Source organism: Martes martes (assembly GCF_963455335.1).
Source record: "Martes martes genome assembly, chromosome: 10".
In the NCBI taxonomy this organism is placed as follows: domain Eukaryota; kingdom Metazoa; phylum Chordata; class Mammalia; order Carnivora; family Mustelidae; genus Martes; species Martes martes.
Genome location: NC_137898.1, coordinates 98,092,929 through 98,116,848, shown reverse-complemented (window position 1 = coordinate 98,116,848; position 23,920 = coordinate 98,092,929). Strand labels below are relative to the sequence as shown.

At 46.4% G+C, this 23,920-nt stretch overlaps 1 protein-coding gene across 1 annotated transcript in view; it reads left to right on the top strand.

Moving 5' to 3' along the window:
• Positions 1 to 23,920, top strand: part of UBASH3B (ubiquitin associated and SH3 domain containing B) — a 34,353-nt gene that overhangs the window by 6,089 nt on the left and 4,344 nt on the right. Inside the window, exons 5-12 of the mRNA XM_080817046.1 lie at positions 4,969 to 5,177; positions 9,380 to 9,512; positions 10,698 to 10,818; positions 11,457 to 11,579; positions 12,997 to 13,089; positions 14,500 to 14,644; positions 22,098 to 22,204; positions 23,730 to 23,839. Of these exons, the coding sequence (XP_080673172.1) occupies positions 4,969 to 5,177; positions 9,380 to 9,512; positions 10,698 to 10,818; positions 11,457 to 11,579; positions 12,997 to 13,089; positions 14,500 to 14,644; positions 22,098 to 22,204; positions 23,730 to 23,839 (1,041 nt within the window). The remainder of the gene's footprint in view (positions 1 to 4,968; positions 5,178 to 9,379; positions 9,513 to 10,697; positions 10,819 to 11,456; positions 11,580 to 12,996; positions 13,090 to 14,499; positions 14,645 to 22,097; positions 22,205 to 23,729; positions 23,840 to 23,920) is intronic.

Here is a 23,920-nt window from a genome sequence, read left to right as displayed (position 1 = left end):
AGGTTGGCATAACCCTGTCATCCTTCTTTTGAGGGAATGAATATTGATTTCCAGGACAAGCCTGTGCCACTGAAGAGTAATATTGCCCTTTATTTTCCTGAAGGAGAAGCAGAGGTCCAAAGAGAGTAACTCTCTGATCCAAGGCTAACTAGCACTTTAGGACCAGAGCTGAAGCCGGAGCCCAGCGATCCCAACTAATAAAGACAAGCAACCCATCTTAAAAACCAAAAAACCATAGTTTGATGAAAAATTTGTCGTCCAACTTAACTACATTTATGCAATCGTATTTGTTTCCCAATTTTTCAACAGCAAAAGGACTGGTACTTTTGTCAGTTTATGTAGCTTTTTTTAACCTGTTAGACTTTTTTTTTTTTTAAATATGAAGAACAGTTGGGCTCTCGGTCTAGCCCAGCTGATCTCATCACTGTTTTGGAAGTGAGAAGAGCTGACCCATGAACCAGAGGTGAGGGCCTATGTCAGGAACATGTAGCTTTGTCCGACGCTGCTGACAGGAATGTTGTGTCCTCCTTCCAAGTCAGTTGGCGGAAGTTTCTGGAAAGACACGACAAGGAGACTGGGGCTCGATCTTACTTAAGAATTCTGACAACTCCTGGAATTGCTTAGGATGAGCCCTAAATATAACGAGGGAGGTGTGGCTGACTGGGCTCCTCACAAGGACGAAGGACAAAGAAGTCAAGGGTTGCATGCAGATGGGCTGGGAGAAGTCACCTTTCTAGGAGAAAGGCGGCGGCAATGGAATTTTACAAGGAATATCTTCTAATCAACACTGCCCTCCAGTTAACTCGAAGGGTAATTGCTTTTCTGCCTGACCCACATTCTGCTCCACTGGCACTGAGGGAAAGAGGCAGCCCACGTGAAGTATTTTCTAAAAATAACTTGGCCTCTTTTATCTCTTATTTGTAAAAGCTCATTTATTACTGTTCCTGCTGATACAGCTCGCTCTCGGAGGTCATTTGGCTTTACCTGAGCCCCCCTGCTTAGAAACACCCTTTCTCGCCTGCCGCCTTCTGTCCCCGGGAGGCAGGTTTGATTGATGGTGCCGGGGAGGCAACAGATGTCCAGAGGAGGAGAGTGGTTTGGACAAGGGCACCCAGCAAACCAGGCACAGGAAAGCGTCCACGGCTCATCGCTCTGCTGGCTCCCACTTTGATTCGGACTCGCAGATGCCTACTTGTACGTCCTGTAGTTTTCCGTGTTAGTGACCACATGGGGCCCCGCCGGGTCTCCAGGCCAAGCCAGTCTGAGGAAGGACATCGTCACACACACACAGCACATGGCTCTGCCCCTTCGGCGGTTATCAGGGTCCCATCCGTCGCTTCTAGAACACTCCCATCCTTGGTCGTCTCGTGCGTACAAGGTGATAGTATTTTGCTGGACGGCTGCTGTCGCATGGACTTCCAAAGAAGATAATGGAAAAGTCCCGACAGCGCAGAATTTCTGTGGCTACAAGGGGCACAAGGAGCTTTGAATGCGGTGAGGTTAGGTTCCTACAATCACATAGGGCTGCCCCGTACGAGGGGAGAAAAAAAACATTCTTGAGATAGACTCAACAATTCTCACAGGTTAGCGCTAAGCATAAAAAAGTAAGTAGATAATGCAGTGCACAACTAGGCATGCGTCCCGCTAGCTCTCGAACGTAGGCTGACCTTTGGCATGTGCGTTTGGTGAGTGGAAGGGCTGCACTGGTTGTAGTTTCAGATTTGCTGCAATGTCTTATTTTATTGTATATTCAATAAGTCAGAGCTCCTTGTGGTCTAACTACCCTCTGCTTAGGGCACAGTCTCCTCTGTACCTTTGCTGTGCCTCAGTTTCCCTGGAGATAGTATACTCACCCTGCACCGAGTGAGAGGAGGAATGAGTTCCCGTCTGAAGTCACTCTCCTGAGTCTCTCAAAGGAAAGACACTTCTCGGCTAAAGGCATAATTAGTCAAAACTATGCTATGCTCGAGTTTCTAAGAGACATGAGTCTCGACTTGCTCCCCCATGGTTTGGTGCCTCTCTCTCTCCGCCCTGTTCCAGGAAAAGGAGTGTTCCTTTCGGTGCCTCATCACATACCTAGCTTAGACAGTTGCTCTGTTTTGTTTTGCTTTTTAAGCTGTTGTCACAGCCGTGCAGAAAACCTCCCTGGCTAGTTTGGAACGGCAGTTCGTGCACGAACGTGGCGGAGGACAGGGGAAGGAGTAGGAGGCAAACAGAGGCAAAGATCTGCAGCTGTAAGACACTGGAGCGTAGGGAAAGGAACAAGTGCGCTGAGTGAAAGGAAAAAAAATCACAATCCAGGGGTACAATTGAGTCCTGTGTGTTTTCACACAATCACATCTTTTTGCCAATGCCTTCCCTTAGAGAATTCCAGAAGGAAGTTCTTTATAGAGTGTTCTGATGGGTTTCCCTGACAGACACCGGCATGCTGGTGAGCTCACAGGCACACAGTCCAGGAGTCTGGCTAGAAGGAAAATCAAGTGTCATGGGTCAAGAGACATAATTATGCGCCTTCTGGGTACGGGCTCTGGCCTATAAAGAGTTTTCTTAGGTTGTCTCAGTAACGCTTATAGTCCAGGCATTATTTTACAGATGAGGAAAGGGAGGCCAGACAATGTTAAAAACTTGGAGGTGGAACCAGAAAAGTTAGCCCTACCACTCATGACTTCAAGGCTGCCGGAAAGGCTGTTAAAGTGTCGCCGTTTGGGGGTCCCAGGTGACATAAATAGCACAGGAAATATTGTCCTAACTACTGAGGGCCCTTGCTCTTAATGAAAAAAGTAGGAAAAAACTTTTTCCAAAGTATCTTCATGCTGATGCCATTTATATATACCAGGAAAGGAGGCAAAAAATCAAATAAGTCAGCCAAGCAGCATGGCCTTGGGTTGGCTCTGAAGGTTCTTTCTGAGCCCAGAGAAGAGACCCGCGGTCTCCATCTGTTCCCTGCTGAAAGCTGGTTGCCCAGACGTACACACCGATGGCTGTGAAAGATATTTTTCTTTCAAGGTCTTTGTGAGAAATGGAGGTTCAGGGAAAGCTCCTTGAAGGCAGAGACTGTCTTGTGCCAGCCCCAGAGTTACCTATAAAGGGAAAGGCATCCGTCCCAAAGCCTTCCTCCAAGGAGAGTGTCTCCACCCAGACCATCTGTAACCCCCATATGGAAGACTGACTTTCCACGAGTGAGGTTTCAAGTGTCTGTGACAGTGCTTCCCCCAGCAGATGGAGAAGGGGAAGCTAGGTCCAACCCCGTTGGTCTAGCACCTTAATAGAGCTTGAAGATCAGTGCCTAAACTGTATCTGAGTCCCAACAGGAAGAAAGACATGCCAGAGGGGACGTCTGGAGCCATCCAGTAGCTCCAGGCACACATCCGCAATACCCCAGGGGAAAACAAAAAACAAAAAACCACGTTTTCTTTTTTTTTTTTTTTTTAATTTTTTATTTATTTTCAGCGTAACAGTATTCATTGTTTTTTCACCACACCCAGTGCTCCATGCAATCTGTGCCCTCCCTAATACCCACCACCTGGTTCCCCCACCCTCCCACCCCGCCCCTTCAAAACCCTCAGGTTGTTTTTCAGAGTCCATAGTCTCTCATGGTTCACCTCCCCTTCCAATTTCCCTCAACTCCCTTCTCCTCTCCATCTACCCTTGTCCTCTATATTATTTGTTATGCTCCACCAATAAGTGAAACCATATGATACTTGACTTTCTCTGTTTGACTTATTTCACTCAGCATAATCTCTTCCAGTCCTGTCCATTTTGCTACAAAAGTTGGGTATTCGTCCTTTCTGATGGAGGCATAATACTCCATAGTGTAAATGGACCACATCTTCCTTATCCATTCATCCGTTGAAGGGCATCTTGGTTCTTTCCACAGTTTGGCGACCGTGGCCATTGCTGCTATAAACATTGGGGTACAGATGGCCCTTCTTTTCACTACATCTGTATCTTTGGGGTAAATACCCAGCAGTGCAATTGCAGGGTCATAGGGAAGATCTATTTTTAATTTCCTGAGGAATCTCCACACTGTTCTCCAAAGTGGCTGCACCAGTGGAACAGAGTAGAGAGCCCAGATATGGACCCTCAACTCTATGGTCAAATAATCTTTGACAAAACAGGAAAAAATATCCAGTGGAAAAAAGACAGTCTCTTCAATAAATGGTGCTGGGAAAACTGGACAGCTATATGTAGAAGAATGAAACTTGACCATTCTCTTACACCGTACACAAAGATAAACTCAAAATGGATAAAAGACCTCAACGTGAGACAGGAATCCATCAGAATCCTCGAGGAGAACATAGGGAGTAACCTCTTTGATATCAGCCACAGCAACTTCTTTCAAGATATGTCTCCAAAGGCGAAGGAAACAAAGGCAAAGATGAACTTCTGGGACTTCATCAAGATAAAAAGCTTCTGCACAGCAAAAGAAACAGTCATCAAAACAAAGAGGCAACCCACGGAATGGGAGAAGATATTTGCAAATGACAGTACAGATAAAAGGTTGATATCCAGGATCTATAAAGAACTCCTCAAACTCAACACACACAAAACAGATAATCATATTAAAAAATGGGCAGAAGATATGAACAGACACTTCTCCAATGAAGACATACAAATGGCTACCAGACACATGAAAAAATGTTCATCATCACTAGCCATCAGGGAGATTCAAATCAAAACCACATTGAGATATCACCTTACACCAGTTAGAATGGCCAAAATTAGCAAGACAGGAAACAACGTGTGTTGGAGAGGATGTGGAGAAAGGGGAACCCTCTTACACTGTTGGTGGGAAAACCACGTTTTCTGATCCGAGTCCAAATCTGCTCCGAGCCGGCAGACCCCAGGGGTTCCCGTAAATGTCAGCATCTGGATGTGTGCGCCATTAAAGCAGGACGCACAGACGTGCCCGGGGCCACGCACGCTGGTCACATGGGGGTCTCCCTCCTCCCTCTCTGCCTCTTTCAGACATTACAGGTGATCTACCCCTACACCCCACAAAACGATGACGAGCTCGAGCTGACCCCCGGGGACTTCATCTTCATGTCTCCGATGGAGCAGACCAGCACCAGTGAGGGCTGGATCTATGGCACGTCCCTAACCACCGGCTGCTCAGGACTCCTGCCCGAGAACTACATTACCAAGGCTGACGAGTGCAGCACCTGGATATTTCACGGGTGAGCAGACTCGTGTTCTTCACCCGCCGCAGCCTGGGAGGAGGGGGCAGGGGAGCAGACGTGAGCCTGGACCCTCGGGGCGGCAGTGACAGGAGAGGAGTTCGCCTGGGAAGAAAGCTCTTGGTTCAGGGCATTCAGGAGGGGCTGACTCGGGGCAGGGGACAATGATGGATGGATCTGCTGTCCTGCTCTCCGCCGGCCCCACTTGATGAAACAGTCTCAGTTCTTGATCAGAGACGGCATGGAGGCAGCTAGAAGGACTGTCTCTCGGGGGGGGGAAGTGTGGGTCATGCCAGCGCTGAGACTTCATGGTCTTTGGGCTTCTGTACCTTTGGTCCTGGGTTGTCGCTCTAGAGTGGTCTGACTCCCCGGAACAGCGGGGCAAGTTCCCATCACGCCAGCCAGGACAGGAGTGATAGGGTTTGCGAGGATCAGGAGACCTACCTGCCCCTCGCTTGCTGGGCGACCCTGAGCAAGTCCCCAGCCTTGGGCACATGAATGCCCGGATGAGAGAGACCGTGTCAGGAAATGGGCAACTGCCAGAACCTTGAAAAGATACATGGTGGCCCTTAGTCTTCTTTAGAGGGATAACCGGCCACCCAGCCCCGCCCCCCTGTCTTGCCCCCAAACCAAACTGGTCCCATGTTCCGAGCAGCCTGTGTCAGATGGCCAGCTTTGTCTGGACAGATAAAAGAGGGACGAGAGGCACCTCCTCTTTCTTAATCGGAGCAGCTCGAAGCCAGCCCTTCCCCAGCATACTGGGGCATCTCGCCAGGGTGCGCACGCTGGCTCGTCTCTCCTCCCTCCTGCCGTGTGCCAAAGTGTCTGCGAGCCAGGAGCGGGGAGCACCAGCTGCATGGGGTGTCGAACGCTATCATTACCGCCGTAAAAGAGAAGCAGAGAGGGGCCGTTTCAGCGAGCGTTTTGCTTGGAGGGAGAAAAGAGTAGACTCTCTACCCTAGTTAGCGGCAAGCAGGCAAACCACACACCCAGAGGTGGGAAACAACATCTTCTTCCGGAATGATCCCCCGCCCCGGCATTCCTTCCTTTCCCTCCCAGCCCACCCTCCACCCCCGCCCAGGAGCGTTCTGTGGCATAATCGGGAGGTCAGAGCTGCCTCACGGTCCCCAAACATTTTGGGTTTTCAGAAATCTAAGTTGGATTTCCAAAGTCACCGCGTCATCCCTATACAAACAAGTGAAGCACAATGCACGTGGATACAGGGAGGTCTCAGAGGGTTTGTCTGAGGATACATGGTGCCCCAGCCACTCTTTTTTTTTTTTTTTTAAAGTCAGGCCGTATGTGGGCGAAAAGTCTGTGCGAGAAGCCCTGCTGACCCATTTCAGATCGGTGTTTCCAGATCCACTCCCGTCCAAATTAGAGCTTGGGCTGAAACATGGGGACACTGGTCCAGGGACCATGGGGAGGTTTGCGTGTCCTCTCCACAGCCAAGGCTGCTCAGAGTGGGGAGTACTAACATTAGGTGTTAGGACACCGTCATCAAGAATTTGAGTGTTTGTTCCTGTAGTCTTGGGTTCAGTTCCTAACAGCCCCACTCAAAAGCTGTGTGACCTTGGCCAAGTTACATTACCTCTCTGAGCCCCTGTTCGTTAATCTTGGAGACGAGAATTGCCTTTACCTCACAGGGGTGTTAAGACTACAAGAAAGGACTTAACTTGACATTGATCAGCACCACATATACAATAGCACTGAACCTAAGAAGCCGTCAGCTTTATGGGTTTTTTTCTTTTCTTTTCCTTCCAACTTGTGTTTTCCAGTCCTCTCCAACATGCTTGTCAAGTCAAATGTCTCTTCCACAGAGGTGATCCTGTAGAAGAACTGCACTTTCCTGTTTAACCCCAGAACCAGAAATGACTTAAGGAGGCTCCCTATAAGACAGATCTTCTCTCTCTTTCCCCCCTAACCAAAGTCAGCCTTGAGGGGATAAAGCCCCCGGAAGTGCTCCAAAATGACCTGGATGCCTTGATGGGAAGTTGCAGAGGGGATCCAAACAGCAAGTAGGGACTTGGGGCCAGTTACCCTCCACAGCCCTTTTTTTTTTTTTTTTAAGATTTTATTTATTTATTTGGCAGAGAGGCAGGCAGAGAGAGAGGGGGAAGCAGGCTCCCCGCTAGAGCAGAGAGCCCGATGCGGGGCTCGATCCCAGGACTCTGGGATCATGACCTGAGCTGAAGGCAGAGGCTTAACCCGCTGAGCCACCCAGGTGCCCCAACAGCCCTTTCTTTCGGCCCGGTCATTCTTCTCATTTCTAAGTCCCTTCTAAGGAAATCTCTCTCACCACCCTTTTATTGGGGCATCTTGCCCGGTTCTAAGTGTCTCAGGCTGCTCTGTAGTTGGTGAAGCCCCATCATGTCCTTTGCATTGCTGGCTGGTCCTTCTGGGCTTTACCCACAGGACTGATGTGGCCTAGGGATGTGCCAGCATCCCCCCCACCCTCAGTACTTGAGAAGATGTCCTGGGTATCAGGCTTCAGCTTCCTCCCTCCACTACTCTCAGCATAAAGCCTCTGACTGTTGTCTTCTGGAACTGACAGTACCAGACTGTCTCAGAGCGAGTCGGGTCCTTTGATTACAATGACAGTTGAGAAGAGAAGGAGGTTGGCATTCTCCTTGCCAACGGAGCTGAAGGAGAGAGAGAGAGAAGGGATTCTGCCAGTGTCTTCATAGCTATAATAAAGGAAAGAAAATTAAGGGACGTGTACAAGCCGGGTGTCAAGACGATGCCATCTATCCAGACATTTGAGGCCCTGAAGCTTTGATGAATCAGACAGTGAAACTGAATTTTCTTTAACGGTGATGTTTGCAAAGGAGAGCGCCTGTCCATCAGGCTGCGAGCAGCACTAGATTTTCTTTGTCTGTGGTTGCTTAATTTTTTCACTAGGTCCCTCGGGCTGCACCCCACACTGGCTGACGCCACCTGTTAGGTCCCACCTCCCGAGCACCCCAGACCTGCTGAATCAGTCTCTGACAAGTGGGGCTTAGACGTGTATTTTTTAAAGCTCCCCTGGCGATTCTGATAGGCGCGAGGGCTGATGTGTCTCTCTTTCAGGGTAGGAAGCTTCTGAAACCCTTGTGTGGAAGTAGGGATGGGTCGCTGTACAGACACAAAGGGGGGGTACTTCAGAGAGTGGAGGGGGTCCTAAAATTATTTAAAAAATCAGAACATTTAAAAAACGGTTGGCCTCACAACCAGTTGGCTTTATTATACTGCTGAATCTAAAAGGTTCTTTTCCAAGATGAATTTCAAAGCCTCCACCTGTGTTAACACTTAATATTCCTGAATGGATGGGGTTAATGGTACAAACCAAGACGGTGCTCGGGAGACTCAAATGAACGGCCACCCTCGTTATAAAGAAGCAGGAAATCGAAAACCTAAATGCTGTCCCTTGAACACTGCTCAGGCAGGCAGAGGAGATCTTCATGGGATTTGCCTCACGACCATACTTACATGGCAGTGTTGATTAGATAAAGGTTTCTGGAAGCCTCGTTAATCACAGTAATTTGAATGTGGCCTAATTTGCTGCCCCCGCTGTCAGCGAGACCTCGTTGGGGCTTCTGTAGTCAGTGTCACACCCAGAAATGAGAGTTCTTGGCTCACGGCTCTATACATCTGGTGAGAATGGCCTCCTCTGAAATAGTTCTCGATTTCGTCATCTCGTTGGACGTATTATGAAGACGGGGAGAGCGGTGGCACGAGGGGAGAAGGTGGAAGAGGGGAGAACAGCCCTAAGGCTTCCTTGGTCACTGGGAACGACAGGCCAAGTGGTGGAGAGAGTAAGAACCCTCCCCCAGCGTGTCAGTTCAGAGGGAAATCGCCATAGAAAAGATGAAAGGCGATAGGAATTGTGGGTTTTTTGGTTTTGTTTTTTGAGCCAGAAATGTAGCTGGAAACAATGGTACAAAATTTGTAACTCATTACTCTTGAACATGCCTTGGCCCCATCCCTGCCCAGAGAGACGAACGCGTCCGTTCAAAGTACAGAAATCCATCCACCCCTAATTTGGTAACTGCAAGACGAGACGTTCCTCTCCAGAAATGGGGTACCCTCTGTGCTTCTGTCCCAACCACGACACTGCCTGGGGCGTGCTTCCCGCTCATTCCCACACTCCTGTTGAGCCCAAGGGTGACATGCTGATGACTTCTGGCCAAACCAGTAACCGTCTTCCTTATCTTCCCCTGCAGGTCTTACTCGATCTTAAATACAGCATCTTCTAACGCGCTCTCATTCGGTGACGGTGTGTTGGAGAGGCGACAGTATGAGGACCAGGGTCTGGGGGAGACGGCGCCCCTGACCATCATTTGCCAGCCCACGCAGGTAACGCTGACCCGTGGGGTCATGGCCTCAGCTCTACTCGGGACTCACTGGGCACTTACTTGCTAAGTGGGAAGGCTTGCCCTCGAGGCCCAAAACGGTCCCCAATCTCTCGGGGAGAAAGGGCACAAAACTATAAAAGATACACAGAGATGTAAAGCTAGGAGGAGTCACGTGGGGGGAACGGACAGCGCCTACCACATCTGGGTCTCATCTCATCAAGAAGGCGGATCTGCAAACAGGAGGACACGTTATCTGTAAAATCACAAGAGTGCCATCTATTTCAGAAGCCACTGTGACCTTAAAGAAAATAAGGCTCTTAGCCCAGCGCCTGGCACATGGTGAGGGCTCACGTATGTCTGAGTGCTCAGTACACGCCAGGAACATCACAGAATGGAGGAGTAGGGGGTGGGGATCCTTCTGAACAATAGAGACAAAAGCAAATTGGGGGGCAAGAGACTAGATCCCATTGGCTGGAGCCCAGGCTTGAATTAGGGAAGAGTAGGAGAAGAAACGGGAAAGATCATGGCATGAGCCCATATACTAACCTTGGCAGGGCAGCTATCTGGCCGCAAATAGAAAAAGTTTTGGCCACACCAGGGAATCTGGGAATAGCCAGCTAACCAGAAGGAACACAGAAGCGTCTACAAGGATCCACCCAGCAATACAGAACCTGAAGTCATTTGGACATGCCTTGGACTAGACCTGCCTATTTCATCACTCAGAGGGAGCCAGTGTCCTCCCTGAACGGTTTCTGGGAACACCAGCACGCACGTAGTCAGACAACAGAGCCAGAAGTGGGATCAGAAGGGGCCAAGCTGGGGGAGACCATCCACCCCTATGGTCTCACCACCCTGTGCTAGAGGTGAGGCAGACACTTTTGTGATAAAAGCCCTCGTCCCCTGAAGTTGTTGATCAGGTATCTCTTTGGGGGAGGACTGGATGGCTAGCTTGACCTACTGGCCAGCTCTCCCTTGGAGCTGTAGCACAAGCGGTCTTCGTCCTCGTGCCCCCATGTGCAGACGGGCCAGCATAAATTCCAGGTAGCTCCGAGATGTGTCCAGGTCCTGCGCTGGCAGAACCTGTTCTAGAACTTGGCTCTGCTGCTCTGTCGGCTGGCTCTATCTAGCACGTGTTCACTTTCTCATATGCTCTCCCCACTAATAGCCTTTCTCTCTCTCTCTGCAGCCTCTGAGGGTTAATAGCCAGCCCGGCCCTCAGAAGAGATGCCTCTTTGTGTGCCGGCACGGTGAGAGGATGGATGTCGTGTTTGGGAAGTACTGGCTCTCCCAGTGCTTTGATGCCAAAGGTGAGTGGGTGGTTGACCGGCGTGGCATCGGCATACCTGTCACGGCCTCTAGGGGGCAGAGTGAAGCTGCATTTGTCTAGATGGCGTCCTTTGGGGTTGTTCCACGAGCTAGAGGAAATGCCTATCATCTGTTACAGGGTACATTCTTCCCCCTGGTCTTGAGTGTTAGTGAAGAGGTAGGCGTTCTTGTCCCCATTCCGTAAACTGGGACACCGGGGACCAAAGACGGCAAATGTCTTCCCATGGTCATTTGGCAGAGGCAGAGACAAGTGTCCCGATTCTGTGGCCAGAAATTCCCTCCATTAAGTCACCGTGGCTCGTTTTGGTTCCCTTTCCACGGGAGTGGCGCGTCTGAGATTGAGAGGCTTGCCTATCCCAGAATCCTCCTGCTTTAAAGCGTGTGGCTCTTTCTTTCACTTAAAAACTCTCTTGTCACATCGTCAACAAACGCAGGCATAGATGCCACGACTCTTACCAGAGGAAGTGTCCGCTTCAGTGTTTTCTAGAAAGTTCACTTCTGTTTCTTTGGCCCAAAGGAATGGAAGTGGGGGGCCGTGAGGATGAGCAACAAAAGTCCTAAGGAAAACAAAGGCATCCTTTCTCTGCTTTTTTTTGTTGGGTTTTTTTTTTTTTGCCAGGCCGCTACATACGCACCAACCTGAACATGCCTCATAGCTTACCTCAGCGGAGTGGTGGTTTCCGGGATTACGAGAAAGATGCCCCGATCACCGTGTTTGGATGTATGCAAGCAAGACTGGTGGGTAAGTGTCCTGGACTGATGACACAGTCTTTCCTGGCTACTTCTTCCAAAGACTGGTTCCAGTGGGCATGCCAGGACACTCTGTATGGCTTTCTACAACTTTCCTGCTAGCAGTTTATTTCCCCAGTTCAAAAGGGATTTATTACGTAACCATGAAGTTCAGAACACTGTGCTAGGCACTGGGCTGGTTTACCCAAGTGAATGAGGTGTGATCCCTTGAGGGCCATACGACCCAGGGATGGGGCAAGGTCAGCTTCTAGGGCAGGGGTGCAGAGGAGAGAAGCCTGCAGGGGCTGGGTATAGAGAGGCCAACTAGACCCTTTGAAGAGGGTCAGTTCTTTGCAGGTCTGTTCCATACCTGCCCGGTGGAGACAGCAGCCTTGTCCTGTTCAGTCATGTCACACGGTCACTGATCACTTACTTGGTGCAGGGTCCCGTGCTAGGTGTTGGGGATCCAAGCGAGAGCCCCCACCCTCGGGGAAACAGACTTGTCAGTGGATAAATATCATACAGGCCGAGTACACTCAGAAATAGAACTGGGCACGGACTCTTAGGAGACCATTAAAAAACGCACAGAAGACTGGAGAAGTCACCTGGGCAGAGAAGGACCAGGAGCATAGGAGAGAACAACATAAAGTCATAGACATGTGGGGCCCCTGGGTGGCTCAGTGGGTTAAGCCTCTGCCTTTCGGCTCAGGTCATGATCTCAGGGTCCTGGGATCGAGCCCTATATTAGGCTCTCCGCTCAGCAGGGAGTCTTCCTCCCACCTCTGCTTGTGTCTCTGTCTACTTGTGATCTCTCTGTCAAATAAATAAAATCTTAAAAAAAAAAAGTCATAGACATGAAAAATTGCATCGAAAGGACTTAGAAAGCAAGCTCTTTTTCTAGAGCACTGCTTGTGAGCCACACGCGATAAGGCTGGTGAGCTGGATAAAGACGAGTTCACAGAAGACCGTGCCCCTCCACAGTAAGGTGTTTAGACTTTATCTAGTAGAGAAAAGAAGGGTGTTCCACGAGGAAAGTGTTAAAGTACCAGGTATAGGGATTTACCTCTGTTATCTAAGAATACAACAGGCTGAGACCTTGTTTAGTGCAGGATAAAAGTAAATCAAGATGTAATTGTCACAGTACAGACCAGCTCGTTTGTATCACAAGTGTGAAATCAGAGCGTTCTCGTCTTTCTGCATCTCTCCTAGATGGATATTTTCCTGCTTGTTAGCACCCGAGAGAAGGAAAGAAAAAGACAAGGTGGGGAGGGGGGGGGGGGTCTTGGAAACCAAGCTAACAATGCCAGCTGTGTGTGAGCCCCCACCGAAAAGGGGGTTTGCAGGGTCTGCCTGCCTCCTGCTCCCACACTGAGCTCCAGCGGAGGCTGCCTAAACCCAGCAAACCAGTTGTTCTTTGTCTTACGTTGCAGGGGAAGCCTTACTGGAGAGCAACACCATCATTGACCACGTCTACTGCTCCCCATCCCTGCGCTGCGTGCAGACTGCATACAACATCTTGAAAGGTTAGACGCCATAAAAGTCCACGAATCCATCCTCCCGCCTCCAGATAGCCCTACAGCTAGACTATCCTAGACTTGCGGGACATCAGCCAATGGGAAGCTTCAAATGTGGAATTTATAGCCATGATTCTTTTGGAAGCTATCTTTGCAAGCATCCCCAAATCATACTCTGGTGGCATTAAATGAGATGAAAGGTGGTATACAGATATTTTTTGCTTGAAAATGCCTCTTCGATGAATGGCAGGCTTGTGAAATATTGTTGTCTGGCAATAATTTGGAGCCTACAGCATGTGATTTTTTTTTTTTAAACAGTGAAACAGTGAAATCATTTCCTCCCACTCTGCTCTGTTTGCTGCTTGTTTATAATAGCAACGGTGCTCCTGAGTATCTCCAAATCTTCATCATCCCTGTTTCTGTAGTTAATTGGATGGCTTTAAAAGCACCATTGCTATAAAGATACTCAACGTTCACCGTAAAATCTGGGGAAGCTTGAGTTACAGGGATCTCCGCTCTCGTTTCACTGGAAGGAAAACCAGGAGAAACAGAGTGGAACTATTCGCTTATACCAAACAAATGAATGAGCCAGAATTAGCCAGGCCAGAGAAGAATGGACACTTCCTTTGAGGCTTCCATTCCTTAAGTAAACCAGAATGCATTTATATATTAAAATACTTTGGGTACCCGGGTGGCTCAGTCAGTTAAGCGTCTGCCTTCAGCTCAGGTTGTGATCTCAGGGTCCTGGGATCAAGTCCCACGTACGTCAGGCTCCCTGCGCGGTGGGAACCTGGTTCTCCCTTTCCCACTGCCCCTGCTTGTGTTCCCTCTCTCATGCTCTGTCAAATAAATAATATCTTTTAAAAATAAATAATAAAATAAGATACTTTATATATTAAAACACTGGGCTAAAAGCATTATACAGAAAGTTCAACAGGGACAAGTCCTACGCTGAGGGTAATTATCCCTCGAGAAACGGCAGGACTTGTGCACTGGCACTCGGAAATACTCAAAACTGGATTTCCTGGTAGAGGAAGGGAATAGTTTCCATGATATTCAAAGACAGTTTCAGCTGTTGTAGGGCAGAGGATACTAAGAGAATTTCTGAAGTTTCTCAGTAAGGCCGTCTTGGGACTTCCCTTAGGAAAAGCCAGTCTAGTCGTCACGGAAGGGGATACATGACACAGGTAATGACTTGTGTTCCTTAAGTCAGAGACCCCGTAAAGCCAGCATCCATCCTGTCGCCGGGGCCAGAGGATGAAGCTCGTCTGTTTGTCACACGTGGAAATGAGAAACCCTTGACCAAACCCCCATGCTGCCACCTTCCATGCAGCAGCCGGTAGAAAAGAGGAGAGGTTGACCAGACTTTGTATGGCAGTTCGGCCTGTTCCTTCATCGTCATTTCCTTTCATGTCTAAGGTTTACAACAAGAAAAGAACCTGAAGATCCGTGTAGAGCCTGGCTTGTTTGAGTGGACGAAATGGGTTCCTGGGAACACCTTACCTGCGTGGATACCTCCATCAGAGTTAGCGGCCGCCAACCTGAGCGTGGATACAACCTACAGGTAACCCTCTGGGCTGCTGCCTCCCAGAGTCAGTGAGGAAGCACTTTTCTACACCAGGTCGGGCCGACTAAGGAGACGGAGGACCAGACAGAGCCCATGGGCGGTTGTCCATAGTGGTGGGAGTCAAGTGATCATTTCAAAGACCACAACCGAGAAAGCCAGCATTCCCTCGTACTTAGCGCCCCCTACGTACACACTGGGCTTTCCTGACTTCGTTCTGTCTCTTTCAGGGAAGGATAAAACCATTTTGCATTCCAGGATTGTCCACCAGCGAAGCCTGATGCAGTTCCAGAAGCTTGCTTGGGGGGGGTGGGATTGAGGGAAAGGACAGGGTCTTGCCTTGGACTTTCCTTTTTCATAGCATTCTTAATTCTCTTGATCTTCATTTATTATTGCTGTAACCCCAAAATACAGGCAAGCCACTTGTCCTCTCTTACAGACGAAAGTCATTGTATTTGGTGAGCACGCGGAACAGTGATGGCAGCAACAGCTAACCTGTATTGATCCTTTTCTGCGTGTCGAGCACCGTGTAATCTAATCGCTTTACCATCTCCCCATTCCTAGTCCTTTGCTTTTTCGGTGAGACTAGACAGTGCTGGGAGTAAAAAAGGAAAGAAGTGTTCGTAGATTGATCCACAAATGAATAACCACAAGTAAGCCATTAGTGCAACTATATTATTATTGGTGAATTCTTAACTCTCAAAACTCCACTCGGGTGTTTGTAAAATGTCCCTGAGAAGGGATATTCATGCTCATTATAGAGGAGAATTAAGTTCCTATTTCTTAAGGCAGAATTTGAAGCAAATGACCAAGCAGCAATTTCCTCCTTGTGATAGCCTGTGACCTTTCCTTTCAGATACCTGCCCAAACCACAAATGAAGCAATGTGAGCTTCTGGCAAAGATAGGAGAAAACATCTTGTTTTCCATATTCATTTCCCTTTTCTGTAAATAAAACTTCGGATGACCCTATAAATTAATTAATATGTGCTACCTGCTTAAAGGAATTAGCATTCCTCAAAAATAAGATTAAACCAATCAATGAGATCCCCTACTAGTAATTCACCTTTGAACAACACAGGGGGTGAGGGATGCTGACTCCCCACACAGTCAAATTCACATACAATTTTAGATTTCCCAAAAGCTCAACAACTAAGAGCCTACTGTTGACCAGAATTCTTACCAATAACATAGGCAATGGACACATATGTTGTATGTTTATGTAGTCTATACCATATTCTTACAATGAAGTAAGCTAGACAAAAGAAAATAATAAATTTATAGTGCTGAACTGTATTTATAAAAAAAAAAAATCCACATATAAATGGACCCACACAGTTCAAACCCATGTTGCTCAAGGCTCAATCACACTTCACATTTTGCCCTATCTCCCCTATGGCAACTGTTTTTCCAACCTTTGGGGGAAATGGCAATAAATTATTGCCCCCGTGCCAACAGCCTTCATCCCTCTGGGCTGGAAAGAGGGTGAGTTATTGCCAACACTAGTGAAATGACGTTCTTGATTCACTCCCCCTCAGCATCTCCCAGCCAACCTGGCCATAGTTTACCCCCTTAACTGCATCCTGCACATCTTCCCAAGCTCATTTACAAAGTTCTCCAGAATCATCCTGTCTGAGCCTTTCAGTGCACATGCAGACACACACAGCAACAGTAGTACAAGCAGAAGAAGGAACACCAGGAACTTGGGAGCCAGGACCTGGTCTTTATTCCAGACTTTTCTTTTGTTCTACAGAAAATCGAAATCCAGTTCAACCACTTTGTATACAAGGGGGAGAAAAGGATTAAGCCTCTAAGTCTATAAATCAATTGTGAAAGTCAACAATAAAGCATATGAGAGGCACATGCCCTGGAGTTAAAGTCCCTGTGCAATTATGCCAAGTGTGCCAACATTTTTGAAGCAAGTAGTGATGCCCAAATGATTGAGTAAATGTGGTGGGCAGAGGGGCAAGGACTGATAGGGTAATTATACATCAAGCTAGCCCCAGTTGGAGAGTCCTCTCACCTTGGAACAAGGAGGAGGAGGGATGGAAGTAGGTTAAGGAAAATCCAGCCCGGTGACTAATACCTAGGTGTCATCCACAGGCCCCAGGACCAAGCCTGGGGTCTGGGTGTCGAAAGCAGTCCCAGTCTTAGGGAGCTGGGCCAGAAGGATCAAGACATTATATATATATAAATACACACATATATGTGTATATATATATATGTGTATATATGTGCACATATACACATATATGTATATGTGTATATGTATATGTGTATATATATGTATATACATGTATATGTATACACACACACACACCAGTTGGATTGGGCTTCAGAACAGGGCTCTAACTAACTAGGGGTGTTAGGGGAATGGTGTCTGGAGTGTTAGAGGGGCAGTGAATCATACTTTGGTGTGGGGCTCAAGGCAGAAGCCCACAGTATAGCCTAGGTCAAAGCAAGGTTGGGAGTAGACCTTGTGCCAGGATGAATCCTGTTCCAGGGCTGCTACCTGAGCACCCAGGTCTAGCTGGTGGTTGGAGGCCTACCTGACTCTGAGCTCTAGAAGCGCCATGCCTGCTGCAGATGAGGGTGAGGAAGCCTGGACTCTGGCCTCCCCCTGTCAGAACTAGTTCAACCATGGAAGCCTTTCGTAGGTTCCACTTCAAGGCAAGAACTGCCAAAAGCAAGAACTGACCTGGAGAAACCGGATCCCAGCATCTACCTGCTCTACCCTTCTGCAAATCTCAGACATGAACATGGTCTCACCATGGACATGACTCCCTGAGCCATACAAAGTGGCCTTTTGTCACTGTGCTGGGCTCCTGGAAGACCAGGTGATGTAAGTGGTAATGGAAGTAGACAGGAGGTGGGGATGGAAAAAAGGGTTTGCTCCAGAACAATGAGCTCCTTCCCTAAAAGTGGTGATTCATGTCTGCTTCTGTCCCCCCGGGGTGTGATGAGACTCAGAAGGTTGTCTCCTAGGAGAAGTATGCTTGCTAAGGGAATGTGATTTCAAGGAGTGTGGGTTTCCTTCAGATGGATGGGGTTGGCACTGAGAATGCCATTCTTCCTCTCTGGACAGTAAACCCAAGTGCACAGAAGGGCAGCCTTGGGGGTGGTGCACTGTCGAAACCATCCAGAATGCCTCCGGGTTTACAGGTAGTGATCTCAGACCAGACTCAAATCCAGGACCCAAGAGTTGCTAATGGCATAAGTAGAGGCAAGTCCTCTCTAGCCTTTCTGAGCCTTAGTTTTGTCAACCACGAACAGGATTTTGCAAAAGGGTTGCTAGGAGGGCTATATTCACAGCATGCAAGTAGGTCACTCTGCACAGAGCCTGACACATGGGAACCTCTCAGTAAATCTTTGTGGTAGTGGCAGCAGCAATAATGTGTTCTGATCAAGATGCCGTGTGCCTTCCCTTTGAGGACTCACAACCACCTCCATCCACCATCCACTAAACACCAACAATGAAAGATGAGACAGAAATGACGGTCTAGCTGGACTCAAAGACAAGATACACATCTCATAGACTAGCAACTCAGAGTAGTACAGGGAGACGGGAGCAGAGAGCAGTGGCTGAGAGTGAAGACATGCAACGGTACCAAGATGGTGGAGCCCTGCACTGGTCATCCTCTCACGTGCCTTTGTGCAGTGTTCATGATTACCATTTGCATGAGTAGCCTGCACACCCCAGCCACACACTGAGAACTCCCCAAGCACAGAAGCTGGGTTCTCTTCATCTCTGTGTTCCCCGAGCTTTTCCTATTTCCAGGTGTATGGTCTCTGTTCAAAATAAGAAAAAGAAAAGACTGGTGATTTCGTAAGTTCACAAATCCAATGGACCTAATATTCTGCATTTAAAATCTATCCTTACAACTCCCCAAACTCATTTTATAAGACCAGCATTACCCGGATACCAAAGCCAGATAAGTATTCTATAGGAAAGAGATAAGGACTCTGTAAGAAAAGAGAACTATAGACCAATGCTTCTAATAAATATAGATGTAAAAATTCTCAACAAAATATTAGTGAACCAAATTCAACAGCACATTAAAGGAATCATACACCGTGATCAAATGGGGTTTATCCCTTGGATGCCAGGATGGTTCAACTACAAAAATCAATATACGACGTACTGCATTTAAAGAATGAAGGTTAAAAATCATATGCTCAACTCATGAAGAAAAAAATCATTTGACAGAATACCCCATCCTTTAATAATAAAAATGCTCAACAAATTGGGCATAGAAAGAATATACCAAAACATAATAAAGGTCATGCAGCTAACCCCCAGCTAACATCAAACTCATGGTAAAAGATTGAAAGCTTTTCCTCTAAGATAGGAACAAGGCCCATTCACAAAGTATTGAGAGCAGTCAGGCAAGAAAAAGCAATAGAAGGCATACAGATTGGAAAGAAAGAAGTAAAAATGTCTTTGTAGAGCATATGATTCTATATATAGAAAATCCTAAAGGCTCCACTGTAAGGCTATGAGAATTAATCAACAAACTCAGTAAAGTGCCAGGATACAAAAATCAACATACAGAAATAATTGTCTTTCTGTGTACTAACAACACATCTGAAGGAGAAATAAAACAATCCCATTCACAACAGCATCGAAAACAAAAAAATACTTGGGAATAAAATCAAGGAAAGAGGTGAAGGATCTGTATACTGAAATATACCAGATCGCTGAAACAAACTGAAGACACAAACAAATGGAAAGATATCCTATGTTCATGGATCAGAAGAATAGTATTAGAATGTTCATACTACCCAAAGCCATCTCTAGACTAAAGGCAATCCCTATCAAAATCTCTGTATGGTGTTTTCCACAGAAATAGAAAAGACCACCCTAAATTTGGATGGTACTACAAAAGATCCTAAATAGCCAAAGTAAACCCAACAAAGAACAACAAAGCTGGAAGCATCACACTTCCTGATTTCAAACTACACTAATCTGTACTATTCAAAATAGTATGGTACTGGCATAAAAATAGACACAGACTGGGGTGCCTGGGTGGCTCAGTGGGTTAAAGCCTCTGCCTTCAGCTCGGGTCATGATCCCAGGGTCTTGGGATAGAGCCCCACATTGGGCTCTCTGCTCAGCAGGGAGCCTGCTTCCTCCTCTCTCTCCTTGCCTGCATCTCTGCATACTTATGATCTCTGTCAAATTAATAAATAAAATCTTAAAAAAAAATAGACACAGACCAATGGAGCAGAATTGACAGCCTAGAAGTAAATCCTCAAATATATGTTCAGCTAACATTTGAGAAGGGAGCTGAGAATACTCACTGAGGTACCATAGTTTTTTTCAATAAACGGTATTAGGAAAATTGGATAACACCATGCAGATATACCAAGGACAAAATTAACTCAAGATGAATTAAAGACTTATACATAAGAACTGAAACCATATGAAGTGAAACTCAAACTAAAAAGTTCTTGCAAAGCAAAAGAAACAATCCAAAAAATGAAAAACAACCTACAAAAGAGGACAGCATATTGCGAATCATATATCTGATAAGGGGTTAATATCTAAAATATATCAAGAACTCCTACAACTCGAGAGTCCAAAAAAAAAAAAAATCTAATTTAAAAATGGGCAGAAGGGGGCGCCTGGGTGGCTCAATGGGTTAAAGCCTCTGCCTTCGGCTCAGGTCATGATCCCAGGGTCCTGGGATCGAGCCCCACATCAGGCTCTCTGCTCGGCAGAGAGCCTGCTTCCCCCTCTCTCTCTGCCTGTCTCTCTGCCTACTTGTGATCTCTGTCTGTCAAATAAATAAATAAAATCTTTAAAAAACAAACAAACAAAAAAAGGCAGAATTTAACCTATTTTTTAACATATTTTTAACATTTTTTGAAAGATGACATACAAATGGCTAACAAGTTCAGGAAAAGATGTCAGCATCACTAGTCATCAGGCAAACGCAATTTAAACCCACCATTGAGAAGTGAGTTGGGGGAAATCAGAGCGGGGGATGAACCATGAGAGACTGTAAACTCTGAGAAACAAACTGAGGGTTTTGGAGGGGTGGGGGATGGGGTGTCGGGTGAGCCTACCCGTATGGCTTGGAGCACTGGGTGTGGTGCATAAACAATCTTGGAACACTGAAAAAATAAAATAAAGTTTAAAAAAATAAAATACGGGGCGCCTGGCTGGCTCAGTGGGTTAAGGCCTCTGCCTTCAGCTCGGGTCATGATCCCTGGGTCCTGGGATCGAGCCCCGCATCAGGCTCTCTGCTCAGCAGGGAGCCTGCTTCCTCCTCTCTCTCTGCCTGCCTCTCTGCCTACTTGTGATCTCGGTCTGTCAAATAAATAAATAAACAAACAAACAAACAAACAAATAAATAAAATAAAATATTTTGAATTTTATTTTGAATAAAATAAAATTCCACATATGAGTGGGGAAAAAAAGGAAAAAAAAACAAAAACCCACAATTGAGATACCACCTCACGCCTGTTAGAATGGCTGTCCTCAAAAAGACAAGAGCTGTGTTGGTGAGAATGTAAATTGGTGCAGCCACTATGGAAAATTAAAAATAGAACTACCATATGATCCAGCAATCCCACTTCTGGGTATGTATTCAAAGGAAATGAATACAGGAGCTCGAAGAGATACCCACCCATGATATCACTCATATGTGGAATCTAAAAAGCCAAACTCAGAGAAACAGACAGCAGAAGGGGGATTTCCAGGGACTGGGGGCTGGGGAAAATGGGGAGACGTTGGTCAAAGGATACAAGCTTCTAGTTAGAAGTTCTGGGGATCTACTGCACAGTATGGCGATTAGTCGGTAATACAGTATTGTATACTTGAAAGTTGCCGAGAGGAGGGTCGATCTTAAATGTTCTCACCACAAAAGGGGAAATGGTGATTAGGTGACCTGATGGAGATGTTAGCTTAACACTGTGGTGGAAATCATTTTATAACAATAGGCGGACCCGATCAACACTTTTATACCTTGAACTTCTACAACGTGAAGCAGCAATTCTATCCCAATAAAACTGGGAAAAACTTCAAAAATAAACAAAACCTATTCTTATAGCTTATGGTGTATAAGGCTAGAAAAGAGAGGCTTGGGAAATCTCTGGTGATCTATAAAGACATCTAATTCCGCTTTGCTTCCTGTTAGCTGCATGACCCAGAAAATTAGTCAAACTGCTCATGAGTTAACCCACAAGTGGCACCTGTACGGTTTCCCTTTCCACCGGTCACTGAGACACCTTGCATGCACAGCCTTGGTTTCTGCACATTCTGTACATTTCGACCCCACTTCCATAAAGTGGAACTACTCCTCTCTCTACCTCCCTCCTTTCTAGGGAAATGGGTAAACAGAGCTATGGGAACTCTAGAAAGGTCTTGAAATAAAAGTTTAGAATCCTAGCAGTTGCTTTGTCTTGGGATCAAAATGTTTTCATCGCCTTTGTTCATGTCTTCTCTTACAGACCTCACATTCCAGTCAGCAAATTAGTGGTTTCAGAATCCTATGACACTTACATTAGTAGAAGTTTCCAAGTGACAAAAGAAATAATAAGTGAGTGTAAAAGTAAAGGTAGGTGATATAATTTTGGACTCTCTAATTAATTATGTGGTCATTCCTCCATCTCGGTCTGTAAGCTATTCAAGCTGTTGCAACTTGCTTTAGCAGATTTGCTTAGTAAGAAAGAAAAGTCTTTCTTTCTTACAGACACTTTCATGTTAAATTTGTAATATTCTCTCTAGTAAATGGTAGATATGCCATGGGAATATACCAGACTTAGTTACTATATGAAAGCATTTAGAATTCTGCATTACATCTGTTTATCTTGCACTCTATGAAGGAAGCTCCCTGTTAAAATTTCCAGACGTTTCTTCACCTAACACTGTTGTAGCCCAGGATTTGACCCAGGAGCATGGACACCCACACCTTCACCAACACAGTCACTGCTACCACTGACCACTTCCACAGACTGGAAGGCTCCAGTCTGTCACTGTATTTGATAAACACTGAACTCAAATATTTAATGATACCTAAGACTAGTCACCATCCATATTTAGGGAAAAAAGAGATGCCGAAAGTATATGCACATTTCCACTGCTTTTTAAGTTATCTGCATAGAGCAAAAACTGGTATTACACACACCGAAATGTTACCCGTGGAGAGCCCCGGTCAGCAGTATTGTAACAATTAACAGTGATAAACCACTCATTTCATTTACTACTCCTGTGCTCCCCGCTGTGAAGATACTCGCCAGCATAGTCTATCAGCCAGAAACTATCAAGTGCACTCTGGACTCTGAAAACTGTATTAGAAGAAGTAGCAGAGAGCCCTGTAGACACAGAATCGTTTTGTTATCTTGATTGTGGTGTTTACAAAGGGCTTCACATGTGATAGAGAAAGTAAACTGCATTACACCAGCACCCATTTCCTGATTTTGCTAGAGTACCATAGGTAGGCAAGATGTTCCCACTAGGGGAGGTCAGATGCCTGGTATGTGGGACCTCCCAGCTGTGCCTATAATATACATACTATAATGCAGTATAATATAGTATAGTATATGTACTATATACTACACTGTATACTACATACACACATAATATGTGTATCCATGTTTATGTGTACCCATATTACGCAATGTCATAAATATATATGAGATGTAATTTTACACATTGTCTATATTTACATACTGTGTATATACATAATTATAGCCTCCTATGCATCTATAATTATTTTCAGATTAAAAGGTTATTTTTTTAAACAATATTAGGCTGCCTTAGAAATACAAAGCTTTTCAAAATATTGTTTGGCTAAATTGTCTCATTTTTTTAGGATGTCTGTCCCTCCCTGGAACATTTGACCTCCCGTATTTACAAAGTTTACATAGGTCTTTATAGACATGGTCTTCCCAGGGGTGCCTGGGTGGCTCAGTCGGTTAGGCATCCCACATTGGGCTCCACGCTCAGTGGGGGGTCTGCTTGAAGATTCTCTCTCTGTCTCAGATAAATAAATAAATCTTTGAAAGGAAGGAAGGACGGGAGGGAGGGAGGAAGGAAGGAAGGAAGGAATGGTCTCCCCAGTCCTTGCTTTTCTTCCCCAGGAAATAACATCCTGATTGTGGCTCACGCATCTTCCCTGGAAGCATGTACCTGCCAGCTGCAGGGCCTGTCCCCTCAGAACTCCAAGGACTTCGTACAAATGGTCCGAAAGGTAATTCATATTTCTATCGCGGAGGCTGTGGGGCCAGGCAGTGCTAGAATGTTCCCTGACTGGCCGACGGCTAAGTTGTTC